At 47.4% G+C, this 13,980-nt stretch overlaps 1 protein-coding gene across 1 annotated transcript in view; it reads right to left on the reverse strand.

Annotated features, from left to right (window-relative positions):
- Positions 1-13,980, reverse strand: part of VWF (von Willebrand factor) — a 1,005,270-nt gene that overhangs the window by 65,587 nt on the left and 925,703 nt on the right. Inside the window, exon 47 of the mRNA XM_069628335.1 lies at positions 1,989-2,108. Coding sequence (XP_069484436.1) covers positions 1,989-2,108 — 120 coding nt within the window. The remainder of the gene's footprint in view (positions 1-1,988; positions 2,109-13,980) is intronic.

A 13,980-nucleotide genomic window follows, 5' to 3' on the forward strand; every position in this document is an offset into this window, starting at 1 on the left:
CCCTATCCCAGGTGTCCCTAATTCTCAAGGTGATCACTAAAGATGGCTTACCCCTACTGTCTAAGGTCTGACTGGCTAGTGATGAGGGCCTAAATGCAACCACTTTATCTCTTCTAATCCCTCTAGGATCTTCTAGGTGGCTCCTAACCTGGGGACCCACAGGACAAATGACTTTAAGAAGCCGTACTTTCAAGTCAGCAAGGTCTTATTCAATCTTTCCCTATCACGCTCTTACACTCATCACCCCAATGTTCTTTCTGTCCTTTCGCTTCCTCCTACTCTCCTCGCCTGTCTTCCTACCACTCTCAATGTTCTCTCCCTCTCTCATCCCCTCTTCAGCGCCCTGATGCCTGTGGGCTGCCAGTGCTATATAAGCACCCATAACATAACATAACATATCCCTCCAATGTTCCTCTCTCCCTCCTCTACTCCTTACTTCCGCCCTACACTCTACTCTCCAATATTCTCCTTGCCCACTAATCTCTACTACTGTCTCCCTTCTACTACGCTCCACTCTCTCTTCACTCCCACTACTGGCTCCTCCCATTAGTTTCCCCTCGCACTACTCACCAATCCACTACTCTCTGCTATTCTATCATCCCACAACTCTCTGCTCCTACTCTACACTCCACTAAACCCCTCCTTCTCTCACAGTCACCCTGCGTTCACTCTCTCATTCAGCCCCTACATTTACACTGACCCTCAGTCATTCTCTTCACTCACCATGCATGCACTCTCATACCCAAGTACCACTTTCTCTCACCAGCCAATACCTCACCTTGCACACGCTCTCTGCAATTATCTTCTGTGCTCCACCGTCCTTCCTCAATCCGCCTTCTCTTCCCTTAACCTCTGCCGAACAACCCACATTCCTCTATTCCTTTGAACCCATTGTATTCTCCACCTCCCACTCCCATTGAGTCTGGCACCCACCTGGTTCCCTAGGCCAATCTCTCCCTTAATCTTTCATCTCGGCATAGTCATACAGGTGTGAAGCGTTAAAGCACCTCTTACGTCCCACCCCCTTCTCAAACGTGGGTCAGCTGGAGTTTTGTTATGGCAATCTGCGACAAACATAGTCCATTTCAAAGCTCTAATTTTGGTGGTCTGGAGCAACCTGTCTGCCGGTCAGCAGTGTGTCTTGCTCCTCCGGCTCCGGCGCTGCCTCTCTCGCAGGTCGGTTACTCATTCTCTCCTCTGCCGCAAGGACATTTTACGCTCTACAGTCCTGATATGGAGGAAAGAAAACACAGAGCAGAGCATGGCAGGTGTGGGGGGATGATTGGTAGTAATCACCAAGTGTAGCCATGCATGCAGAAGGGACAGAGACTGAGACTCCCCCGACGCCCTCACTCTCGTTCACACCTATGCCATCATCATTGTAACTCCTATGTACTTGTATATTATCTCTATTCTCACCTGCCCATTTGTGTATTTATACCATGTCTGTAACAAACTCAACCCAAGTCAAGCACCTAGTTGCCTCAGGGTTCAGCGTGCTATACAAGCAAATGAACTAAACTAAACCTCCTCTGGAACAGGACTGGCTTTGGTAAACACCCATGTAGGCCTACTGCCCCAGGGCGAGAGGCGTCCGCTTTCCCAATTGATAGGATCAGATTCCTAACCATGTCACATACGTCATTGATTAGCGAGGGATACACCAGTACTATTGGTAGTGTCTGATTCATTTGCTAGACAAATAAAAATGCATAGAGGAGATGTAAGTGTTAGAGCAGTGGAGTGTCCCTACTGCACGGTAGGCAAGAAGGTACACTAACTGGACCGTGATATAAAACAATTGAAGGCAATTGGGGTGCAACCAGCAAAGGGGAATGCAGAGACATGGTCTTGTCCCTAAAGTCATCCAATCTGGTCTAATTAAAATGGGGGGGGCATAACGTCACTTTAGGTGGAATGGCACAATTCCTCAGACTGGCACTGCATGCAAACAAGACATGAGCACATGAGCAGAACACAGCACTCACCTCAGGACAGGGGTGGCAGGTAGTTGTTCCACACGTGAGTTTGAACTTCAGCATGCTGTCCTTTTCTTCGACGCTGCACTGGCATGTGGTGCACTGATCGATCATTAATGTGTCTCCACCCTGAAAAACAGCATCAGTCATTTCACGATGATCTGCTTGAAGGTGAATGAAAGCAATCTCAAAACACTTCTTCTTCTTCTTTGACTTTTCTAGGTCGACTTCTTAACTTATTTTTCTTTTAATGGGGGATCACCCCAATTCCCTCACTGCCTCCTGCCCCCATACACTCCCGCCCTCCATACTACATCTACACAGACACACACATATATAAAACAAAAAAAAGTCGACCAAGAGGAGTCGAAGTAGAAGACCACAAGGTAATTGCAGTGGATGCAATCACTGCATACCCTACTTCGGTGTCTGTATTTGGTGCAAACTGGTGCAGCCATCACGGCTGTGGGTTTCAGCAGATAACGGATGTTACGACTCATCTGCCAGATCAACACTGGCTTTTAGCGGATTTGAGAATTGAATATAAGTTCACATACTTGGCTCATAGGGCCAGCCATGGGTTGGCTCTGTCCTTTTGTATTACAATGCCTCAGATGTACTCACCAACCTATGAAGTATGACTGGCTTACTGACAACTACTCAGTACCATGGTTTAAGCTCTCGAGGATAGGCACCCAAGCCTGTTTGGTCCTGAAACCTAACATATGGAATTTCATATCCCTTGACCCCCCGCAAAACCCCTCCCCCACTTCCCCTAAACCTAATCTATACCCTTAGCTACCACCAGATATATATTTCATTAAATTTGATTTTAAAAAAAGATTTAAAAAATGTGATGAAATGTTTTAGGTCAAATGTTTTTAGGTCAATTATGCGAATACTGTAAGAGGCAAGTGGGACCGCACCGGGAGAGACTCCACCTCTGGGGACAAAGACTCCTGTTCCTGTGAGTAACTGCCTAGGCCATTCCCCAGAATGGCATATATAGGACTATCAGAGAAAAAAGAACACTGTGAAATCCAGAGATTTGGGCAAAAACCATAATAAGCCCGCATGAGCAAGAAAGAGAAACTGTCCCTTTAAAGAAAAATCTCCATTTAACTGAGATGAGTAAACTGGGAGAGGCGGACATACTGAGGAATGGCGTGCCTGAGAGAGAGAGAGCATAAGCCGGGGAAGTCCCCTGACAGCGTCACAACTGAGAGAGGCGGACTGAAGGAATGCCACAAAGCCCACGACTTCCAGAATTGGGTGGACTGCGAGAGTGAAATGCTGGAAGTCCAGCATCTACCTTCACTGGTGATCCGAGGAGACAGGAATCCAAGTCCCGGTGGTAGTGCGACCATAATAGCTTTGTGGTGGGCAGTGTGCCCATATAATAACACCGAAACCACGCATCTGAAGAAACAGCGAGAGATCCATTGGCCCGAAGCAAAGCCTGGTAGAGAAAAGGATGAGACCGAGAGCGGGACACCGCCAGACTGTAAGAGAGAATGAGGAGGAGCCAAAAGGCAGAACCCGAGCAAGTGCTGACCCGAGGGACGATTGCCTACCAACTTAAAGGGAAGATGGGAAAACTGGGAGGCCACTGGGGAATCATTACACATCAGGAAAAACGTGTCCCTGTGAAATTGACGAGACATGGAATGTAAAGGTGATAAATTGAAACTGTAACAATGTGGGAAAGAAAGTCCAGAGTAAATCTGTATAAGAGACTAATAAGCATTGGATACACATACTCTGGGAAGAGGGGGAGATATCACATATGACAAGAAGTGCAAGCGAACATATTGGGAGGAGAATCCTACAAGTGAGAAGTAAAGACCAACAGGGTCTATAATAAAGAAACGTCAACTAAGCTATCTCCAGAGAGAGAAAATGTTAAATTCCAAGAAGCTCTGTCCCAACTAAGAAAGTATATGTCAAAAGAATCAAAAGTGCATCATAGCCTTAATCAAAGGATGAGAAAAAGGATAGGAGGAGATCCATTGACCACTAAAAAATTGTAAACCCAAAAATACACTGAAGGAGTTGCAAGGTCTAATACAGAAAGTGATTGGAGACAATTTAAAGAACAAGTTACTTACCAACTGATAACGTTCTTTCGACTGGATGTTCCTCCAATGCATTCCACATCTTTGACATCTAATGTCCACAGCTGTGCACTTAGGAATCTTTTTCGGCAGAGGGCGTCCTGCATCGATGGCGTTGGGTTCATGTCCCTCGAAGGCCTCCATCGAGGACGACGTCACAGAATGTTATAAATAGATTGCACAGCGCCCGTAGCCTCAGTTTAAGTTTTTTCCCCCAGAACGTGTGGCACCAGTCTGATGCCTGCTGGAATGCATTTTGTCTTGCGGAAACGGAAGCTGCAATCACATAGGAAATTCTCCTGAGTGGCAGGCTGGGAGGGCGATGTGGAATGCGTTGGAGGAACATACAGTTGAAAGAACGTAACCAGTTGGTAAGTAACTTGTTCTTTGAATGAATTGTGTCCTCCAACGCATTCCACATCTTTGACAGACTCCCAAAGCAGTACCAGTAAATGGAGGAGGGAAAAGAATTTAGAATACCCAATTAGATTGTGGAATAAAGAACCGCCTTCCCAAAGGCCATATCCTGGCCATGGATTGTATCCAGGGAATAATGTTTTACAAATGTATGGATTGAAGCCCAAGTAGCGGCATCACAAATATTCCTAATAGGAACACCCCGCTGGAGGGCGGTGGAAGTAGCCACGCCCCTAGTGGAATGAGCTCTCAACCCTTCAGGAGGGTCTTTACCCGCCAACCGGTAACACTCCGTAATGGTAAGGATAATCCACCTGCACAAGGTCTGTTTGGTTACAGCCTGGCCCAATCGGTGTCCAGCATAACCTAAAAAGGGTTGATCGTCCACTCTGACCCTGGACATCCTAGAAATGTAAAAGCTAAGGGCTCTCCTAGGATCTAACCGATGGAGACATTCATCTTCCTTACCAGGATGAGGTGGAGGGTAGAAAGATGGAAGAACCACCTTCTGGCTCAAATGATATTCAGAGACTACCTTAGGGAGAAAAGAAGGACGTACTCGCATTACAACCCTGTCCTTGTGAAACACAGTAAAGGGTGGCTTAGCTGAAAGTGCTTGCAATTTACTCACTCTGCGAGCGGAAGTAACAGCAACCAAGAACACAGTCTTGATGGACAGTAATATCAAAGGACAAAAGTGTAAGGGTTCAAACGGAGCACCCATGAGAAATCTCAAAAACAAATTCAAATCCCAAACCGGCACCTGGAAAGGGGACGGCGGGAATACATTAGTCAGTCCTTTAAGAAACTGAGAAATCAGAAAAATCAAAGGAATCTTAAAGTAAGAACATTCTTCAGACGAGCGCTTAAAGATAGACAGTGCAGCCAGGTAACCTTTAATGGTACCCACTTGAAGGCCCCTGTGGGCCAAAGAAGGCAAGAAAGACAAAACTATAGGAATGGAGCTCTGAAAAGGATCAACATTGTGATCCCTGCACCAGTCGCAGAACTTATGCCAACAGCAACGGTACAGGGATTTTGTTGCAGGCCGCCTGACCAAAAGCAAAACCTCCATCACATCATCCGGGAGGTCCCAATCCTTATACCTCAGCCTTTCAGATACCAAGCGTGAAGGTTGAGAGTCTTGACCTCTGGGTGGAGCACTAGACCCCCCTCGCATGAGAGCAGATCCTCTCGGTAGGGAAGACGGTGTGGAGGGCAAATGGACATTTCCAGAAGGTATGGGTACCACGCTCTCCTGGCCCAATCCGGAGCAATGAGGATCATGTGGGAACAGAACCTCTGTAACCTCTGCAACACTTGAGGAATGACGGGGACTGGAGGAAACGTATACAGCAGTGGGAATGACCAATCCACCACAAACGCGTCTCCTAAGGCTCCTCTTTGAGGAAATTCCCTTGAGAAGAACCTCTTGCACTTCCGGTTGACACTGGTGCAAAGAGATCCACTTGCGGGGTTCCCCAAAGGACGAAGATCTCCTGAAGGACTTCCTGAGCCAACTCCCAGTCATGAGATACTGTGCTCTGCCTGCTCAGAGCGTCCACCGCTGCATTTTCGTCGCCGGCCAGATGAACTGCCGAGGTCGAAATTTCCTGATGGATGGCCCAGGACCAGAGCTGCATTGCCGCGTTGCCACCACCATGAGCTTGGTGAAGACCCTCGGGCGGAGGTCAATCCAAACAGCAGGACTCGAAACTGAAAGTGCAAGTCGCCAGCCACAGATCTCTTCCTGTGCGCGGGATGGATCGGCACATGGAAGTATGCATTCTTGAGGTCCAGAGACACCAACCAATCCTCAAGTTGACGGGCCTGGAGGACTTGAGAAAGAGTGACCATCTTGAACTTGTCCTTCCTGAGAAATTTGGTCAACCAACGCAAGTCCATGATGGGTCTCAATCCCTGTCTTTCTTTGGGATCAAAAAATAAGGGGAATACCAACCCTTGTTCCTCTCCGTTCTATGACACCTTTCTCCAGCAGGGACAAGATTTCCTGCACAAGGAGCAGAATCGGACTCTTTAAAGAGTGTTTCCCCAGTGGATTGTCCTGAGGCAGTTTAAGGAAAGGAAGGCAGTAGCCATGCGCTATGGTATCCAGAACCCACACATCTGAAGTAATGGCACGCCATTCTTCGAAATGCTGAGACAGTCTGCCCCCAAACGGTGAACGATGGGACATGGCCTCACGACTGTTTGGAAGCAGCTGCGGCAGTGCTCGAAGGCAAAGTGGCAGCTGCCTGTGCGGCTTTGGCACCATGATTTCCCCGACCACCACGGGTACTTTTTCGCTGGCCCCTTTGACTGGAGGCCCCTCTCATTCTACCAAAGGAAGAGTAGAAACGAAAGGAGCCTCCCCTCCACTGCTGTCCCCTAGGACAAAAAGGCAGAGGTTGACGCACCGCAGCACTTAAAGACTTTGCTGCAGCTTTTGAGGTCTGCAGCCTCTCAAGGCTCCCGTCAGCCTTCCTGCCAAATAATATGCACCATCAAAGGGTATGTTCAGAAGACAGGCTTGCACATCCGGAGCAAACCCCGACTTCCACAACCACGCAAATCAGCGTATAATGGTGCTTGCAGCCATGGACCGGCTCACACTGTCAGCTGTATCCAAACCCGACTGAAGTGCCTCACACATGGCATCTTTGCCATGCTGCGCGATAGCAAGGAAACCATCCCTTTCTATCCCCTCAGCCGCAAAAGCAACACAAGACCACAGACCACAGAATGTGTGTACACCTTGCCAAGGCACACGTGGAGTTGGCCGATCTCAAGGCCATGCTCCCAGCAGAAAACACCTTCCGCGCCCAACCGTCGAAGCGCTTGTCGTCCCTATCCGGAGGGATGGTAGAGTATGCTGCCTGCCTCAAGGTGGCCGTAGCTGTCTGAACCACCAAACTCTCAGGAGAGAGGTGAGTAGACAAATAGCTGGGGTCAATAACGGAAGGGCAATATTTCTTAGTAAGATTTTTATTCACAACCGGAAGAGATTCCAGGGACTACCAAACAGCTGCCACCCTTTTCTGAAAGGTAGAATGAAATGGCAAAACAGGGTCAGAGGCCGGACCTTGATCCAAGATGTCCATCAGATCATCTTGCACAAGTCTTCTGGAGGACTAGACCAGCCCAGATACTCAGAGACTTGTGCCATGAGTCTCCTATAAAAAGACTCTGCATGAGCCCCAGGCACAGGTCTACCAAACTCCACTTCCAGGGAAGTATCCAGTCCACTTGCATCATGGAGGGTCTCTCTCAACTCCTCCAACTGACTGTCCCCAGAAAAAATAGGAGCATCATCAAGGTCACCAGGTTCCTCAACCTCAGACCTTTCCTCCTCTTCAAAAATATTATTCAGAGGAGGTTGAAACCCAGGTCTGGGGACAGAAGAGGGCCTGGAGGCCAAAACCAGCCTCACTGACTTCGATGTAGCTTTTCTTGGAGGATCCACAATGTCTGGGTACTCCAACAGCAAATTTCGAGAAAAAAATCCCAAAGGCACCGAGAGCGTCGACAACCTCGATGTTGAGATCGCCGGCCCTGAGCCCTCAATAGGTTGCTGCGGTCTCGTTGGTGTTGAGGACCGAGACCTAGAGACACGTCTCTTGCGACCTTTCAAAACCTTGTCCGTACGGGACCTCGATGGCTCCCGATGTGTGTCGTGCCATGAACCCAAGCCCGAAGACGTGCGAGCCACAGACTGAGACTGATCCAGGCCAGCTTCGTCAGAAGGCGCGACCGGACCCGTGTCCTGCGATTGAAAAATCACCATCATAGATTTCTTGAATGCTGCCCATTCCTCAGGAGTCGAGGACTTCGTAGGGCACATAACCAGCCTCGAGGCACCATCCTCCGAGGAGGACGGGGAAAGCGACCGGTGACGCCATTTCCATGAGTGCCAGGACGAGGAAGACGAGTGGCGGGAACCACTCCGGGACCGAGATCCCGGACTTCCTTCTGACGCAGAGAGTCGACCCTCGAGTCATTGGTGGAAACCCCCTTGGACTTGGAAGTCCGGGACTTAACAGGCTTCAAGCCCCTACCTACCTGGAGCTTCCCCTTCCACTCCCGCAAGGCCTTTGCAGTCAGCGACTGCCATTTCGAGCAGTCGGTGTCATGCGACTCGCCGAGGCACTACAAACAAATGCGTTTGGGGACGCTGAGCGACATCTTAGACTTGCAGTCCCGGCAGGTCTTGAAACCAGACCGGGGATTCAGAGGGGTCAAAGAGAAAGACATCTTCAATGAAGAAAACACATGAGGCGTGCCGAGTCTCATGAAGTTAACACGTTCGCGGAAGAACCGGAACTGAGGCTACGGGCACCGTACGTCCTATTTATAACATCCTGTGACGTTGTCCTCGACGGAAAAGTTTCCGAAGTGCACAGCTGTGGACATTACATGTCAAAGATGTGGAATGCGTTGGAGGACACACTCCATTCGAAGGTACCATATTAAAAGACTTTGTTTGAAGAACAAACTCTTTAGGAAGAGACAGTCAGGAGAAGGGAGTCATTTTTGTCACTTCATTAACTTTGGTTAGAATAGCGATAGGGTCAGGTTGAATTAGTTTTTGGACAGCGTACTATTTTTTTCATTTGGAGACTTATTGATGACCTTAGTTATTTATATAGGCAGGGAAACCCCCGATACCAATAGGGAGAGATAGACATTATTCGTATCATTCAATATTCTAAGAAATGTCAAAACAGTATGAGCGTCCTTCTTCTGACCCACCACAATGTGCATTATGCTCTTTTCTGTCTCTATGCTGGCAAGTGCCCTCTACAAAGCACACAAATGAAATATAGAGCAATAGCTATGAATTCGAGCAACCTCTATTTATACATTTAAAACCCTTAAGTGTAAACCATGAGATTGGGAAAGGTATGTGGAGAGTTTATGAACACACACACTAAAAAAGAGATGGCAACCAGCGCAGGACAAGACTTTTACTATGAATCATTATTATTAGTATTAGTAGTATCATTAATAATAATAAAAATAAAAATAATAATAATAATAATAATAATAATAATAATAATAATAATAATAATAATAATAATAGCTAAGCAGTAGCACCTCAAGGTACGGGGGCATTACCAGCCAGGTAATGGCCCATGTACCCGAGTTACATGCACAAGCAAATGCTTCCCTACTGATGGAGCTGTAGCTATTTGCCCGCTTCCCTCAGGCATGATTTCCAGGATGCTAGTAACTCTTGTTTTTAAGTTGATAAATGGTGATGATGCCTTTTCTCATCTTAATAAAACTACAAAACAAAATGTCAGCCATTGACGCAGAGAGAAGGAAACTACACATAGTCCCCTCTGCCTTTCCGTGGTCGCCATTGCCACAGGGGATGGGGGTGAGGTGGAATGGCAGGAGTGACAGCGAATTAGCAACAGACAAGGCAGCCACAGGTAAGTGGGACCCAGGATCAGATGGTGCAGTGATCGGGTGCGGGAGAGAGAAAAAGTTGTCAGGGGGATTAAGATGGAATGGGACATGTGACGGCTTTCACCCTGGGAGGGAAGATGGCAGCCTCCCTCTGCTTAGTAAGCTCCATTGGCGAGCAATACTATGAGGTGCCCTTATGTCACCTCCTGGGTGCGAAGTTAATAAACATTGGAGCAATAATTTTTTAGGTCTTTCTTCCATGTTCTTTTCGTTTTGTAGCATTGCAAATTACTGGTGTGGCTAAACACTCACACAGCTGAGTGATTGGTTTGACCGATACACCTGTCCCTGCACTAATAAGAGATCTTCTGTGGGTAATGTGGTAAAGCGTGGCATCAGTGCTTGGCGATTACTTCAGAACTTGAGCTCTAACACTGTTTCAGAACCACAGAACCTTTAGCTGTACCAAGTTTAAGCCACGTGACACAACAAAGACACAGCCACGAATCCTGGGGCTACAAATATGGCAATGTTAGTTATGATCATTACAAAGTAGGCCTGATATGTTCTGTTATCACATGGCTACACTTCATTTCAGCCCAAGTAGTCTGTTACGATAACCAGCAAAAGAGTATCTGGTCATTCCAGAAGGGTTGTATGCAATAACATTGCGCCCAGACAGGAAACATGCTTCAAGAGCAATCAGTGTCCCACAGCTCAATATTGGTTTAACACGCGTGCATATAATCAGTCATGCGCTCTCGTGAAAGATGGATGTTTAGATATTGTATAGCCAACTAGACTCCACACGAGTCCGGCTCATGCTACAATAAGTGATGTGTGTGGATGACCAAAGCCTCAAGTGCTAATGAAGTTGATTAAAGTGATATCAGTCATGACTCATGTCCCTCTTCAGGGCAGCAGCATCTTAAGTAGTGCTGTGCGGAATTGCAGGCGTTCGCCTTCAAACGCTTCATGAAGTTTACAGATGAACTTTTCAAACTCCAAATGCATGCCTACACATCATGCACAGCCTTCAATCCCATGCACAAGGAGGCTCAGTGGAAAGCCAAGAAGAGGTCTGCAAAAAAGCAGGCACTTCAGGACAACTGGGGGCCGAACGGTTTGTGCCTCCACTAACCCCCCGCAAAGGAGGGGTATTTTCATGAGTGGTGATAGAAAGACGTGGGCTTCCGGCGTGTAAGCTTCGGGACTGGCAGCCACATACAAAAGAGAAGAGCGCCTTGACTAGAACACTCAAAAAACAAATATATATATATTTATATATATAATCCTATCTGTACCTGGCCACCCTCTGTCCTCCGGGCCCTGGTACCTGCTCACCCTGCCACCCTCCCACACTGCCTCCTAGCAATCCCCTTGCACTGGGGTCTGTATCTGTACCCATACAGCCCCCCCTTTTCTCCCTGCACTTATCAGACCTACCCTGTCTGCTGCCTTAAACCTAGCATTTGCAAATTGCTGGTTGCACTACCACCATTTGTTGCCTTTATTATTTATTTATTATTATTTATCTGTTTCTCCTCTGCTTCGTACTTTCCACTTCTCCCCTCTTCCATGCACTTTTCCCCTCCCCCTCTCCCATGCACTTGCGCGTTCTCAATGTCACTGGGCCTAGTAAGATCGCTGTTTTGTTCTCCCCTGTTCCCTTGCCTTGCTTTGTCGCGCGTGCTCTGAAAACTTGTGTACGAATGCGATAGAAATAAAATATATATATATATATATATATATATATATATATATAGTTATATCTGCAAAAACAGTTAAGTTACAACTTTTAATTTAATTTCGCAACTTCTCAAGTTGCAAAGGTTTTCATCTAATTTCCTGCAGTTAGCACGTTGGGAACCTCGTACAACTCCTTGGGTGAACTTTCAACTGTGCACAGCCTTAATCTTAAAGCCATTACAGTGCCATGCAAAGAATACATGCGTTTTCACTACAACTTGAAGACATGGACAGAAACTGTCATGCAGGGAGGCATTCTTGCAAGGAGGGCGAAATCGGTATAAAAGGGGCCCTCCAGCAACTGGGCCCCATGTTGCCAGTCAGCAGTCTTATAACACAGCAATATATTCCTTTCTATATCACTTTCGTTCAGGGGCTTTAAATGTGCCCTTTGCAGCGTTCGCCATACAAGCTGTAGTTACTGGAGCCCTCCAGAATCTCATCCATCGGTATACAGAAGTCTTATCACTGAGTTGCCTTTTAACACCAACTGCTCCACATCAGCCACTTGCTGACAAAGCGGGATTTATAACTTGTCAGTGGGCATTGAGTGTTTCAGCTCCCTGGCCATCACATGATAATCGGTGGCTATTACCCTCTGGATGTATGTGTTACTCCTCAATATAATGCATTCACCCCAGGGGTGCCTTTGGCTGTTTTACACTCTAACCAAGGGGTGGGGGCTAACCATCAGGTTTAAATGGGCCCCCACACATCCTCAGATGGGCCTGCATTTATGCCTTCAGTAAATGTACGGTCTGCATATTCTAATGCACGACCATGGCAGTCTTTCGCCTCAGGCTTTATCACTCCTTTCGAAAAAGGTGTACTTATCTTAATGGATGTCACAAAAAGCACTGGATGTATAGTATAGCAGCATGGCCCTTTGGGAGACCACATCTGTACCAATCACTTTCAACTTCACTTAACTGCCAATGAAACCATGATAGGGAGGTATAAGTAGCCACAGGGTTGAAGTGGGCCGGGGCTAGCCGGGGCTGAGCCCCAGCAGTCTCCAAAGAGTGCCAGTGAGCCGGAGCCCTGCCAGGGCTCACATAAGCCCCTCACTAGCCCTTAACACCAACTGAGCGCACACAGCCGGCGCGTCATTCTGTAGGAGTGATGCATTGGCTTGTTCATCTGTTTGGGGAGGAGGGGCTTAAAGAGAGATGATTCATTTCACTTTCAGTTCCTCCACACCAAATAGATGTTGATTGGGCCGCATCATTTTCCAAAGACTGCCTCCTGGGGGAGGGGAAGTCAGCGCCACTGTAGGTACAAAACAAAGGGAGATAAAGGAGCAGAAAGGCAATGATTGCCGTGCACCATGGGCCCGTCCCCTTTGCCCCCTTCACCCGCCCACCTTGCATTCACAGCGGCTTGTTGCAGCTTATGTCGGTTTGTTACTGATGAAGAAATGTGTGAGTAAGGTCAGACACTACGCCATGAACTAGGCGTCCTTGTCTATGAAAGGAATGTAGGGCTGGGGCAAGCCAGGCCAAGTGCACTCCAGGCCTTCAAGAAAGGCTTGCTCAGGAAATACATGAATTTCCATACAGGCCAATCACATTTAGCTTCCGCCAGAGGGGCGGGGTTTTCACTTTTTAAATTCCCGATTGTGTGAAATCTGAACGGGAATTCAATGGGCATATTACAAGTGCAGTCTTGCTTTGCATGCAAGGCATTAGACATGATTCAGTGATGGGCCACTGGGACCGCACATTGCCATTGCTGCCTGTCACCCCCTTAAGCCACGCCCAACACTTCTTAGTCCACACCCCTTCCTAGAGCCCCCCTCCATTTCTCATAGCACATAAAGCACTGGGTAGCCACTCCCTTTTCCTGCCTGAGCTCCTAAACAGACGCACTGTGCGTGTCACGTGTTGATAAAATGGTAATACAATTTGCTGAGATGATAGAACAATGTTTTGGGCATCTCTATGGAGGATAGGCATCAGGAACGTCATTTTGGTGTCACCAGGGGTCGCACTTGCGACCCCTGAGGTCTCCCTTGCTGCCCCAGCGGTCTCCCTTGCTACCCCTCAAAAGTTTTTTTTAATTTTTTTTACAAATTTGAAGCTGTGGCTTGCATGTGTCTATTTGAACTATTTGTATTTCTGGATTTCCACACAATAATTGTTAGACTCATTAAAGGTTTATTTCAGGCACACTTCAGGGGGTGAGTTCTTAAACACCTCAAATTCACAATGCAGACAGAATTCTCCAAAAAGCATTTAGAGTAGAATAAGCATCCATTTCACCCTATGTATTTTACTTTTCGCAAGTTGCAGTTATAGCATGTTTTATTC

The sequence above is a fragment of the Ambystoma mexicanum genome, chromosome 12, assembly GCF_040938575.1.
Source record: "Ambystoma mexicanum isolate Mex_15411 chromosome 12, UKY_AmexF1_1, whole genome shotgun sequence".
NCBI classification, from domain to species: domain Eukaryota; kingdom Metazoa; phylum Chordata; class Amphibia; order Caudata; family Ambystomatidae; genus Ambystoma; species Ambystoma mexicanum.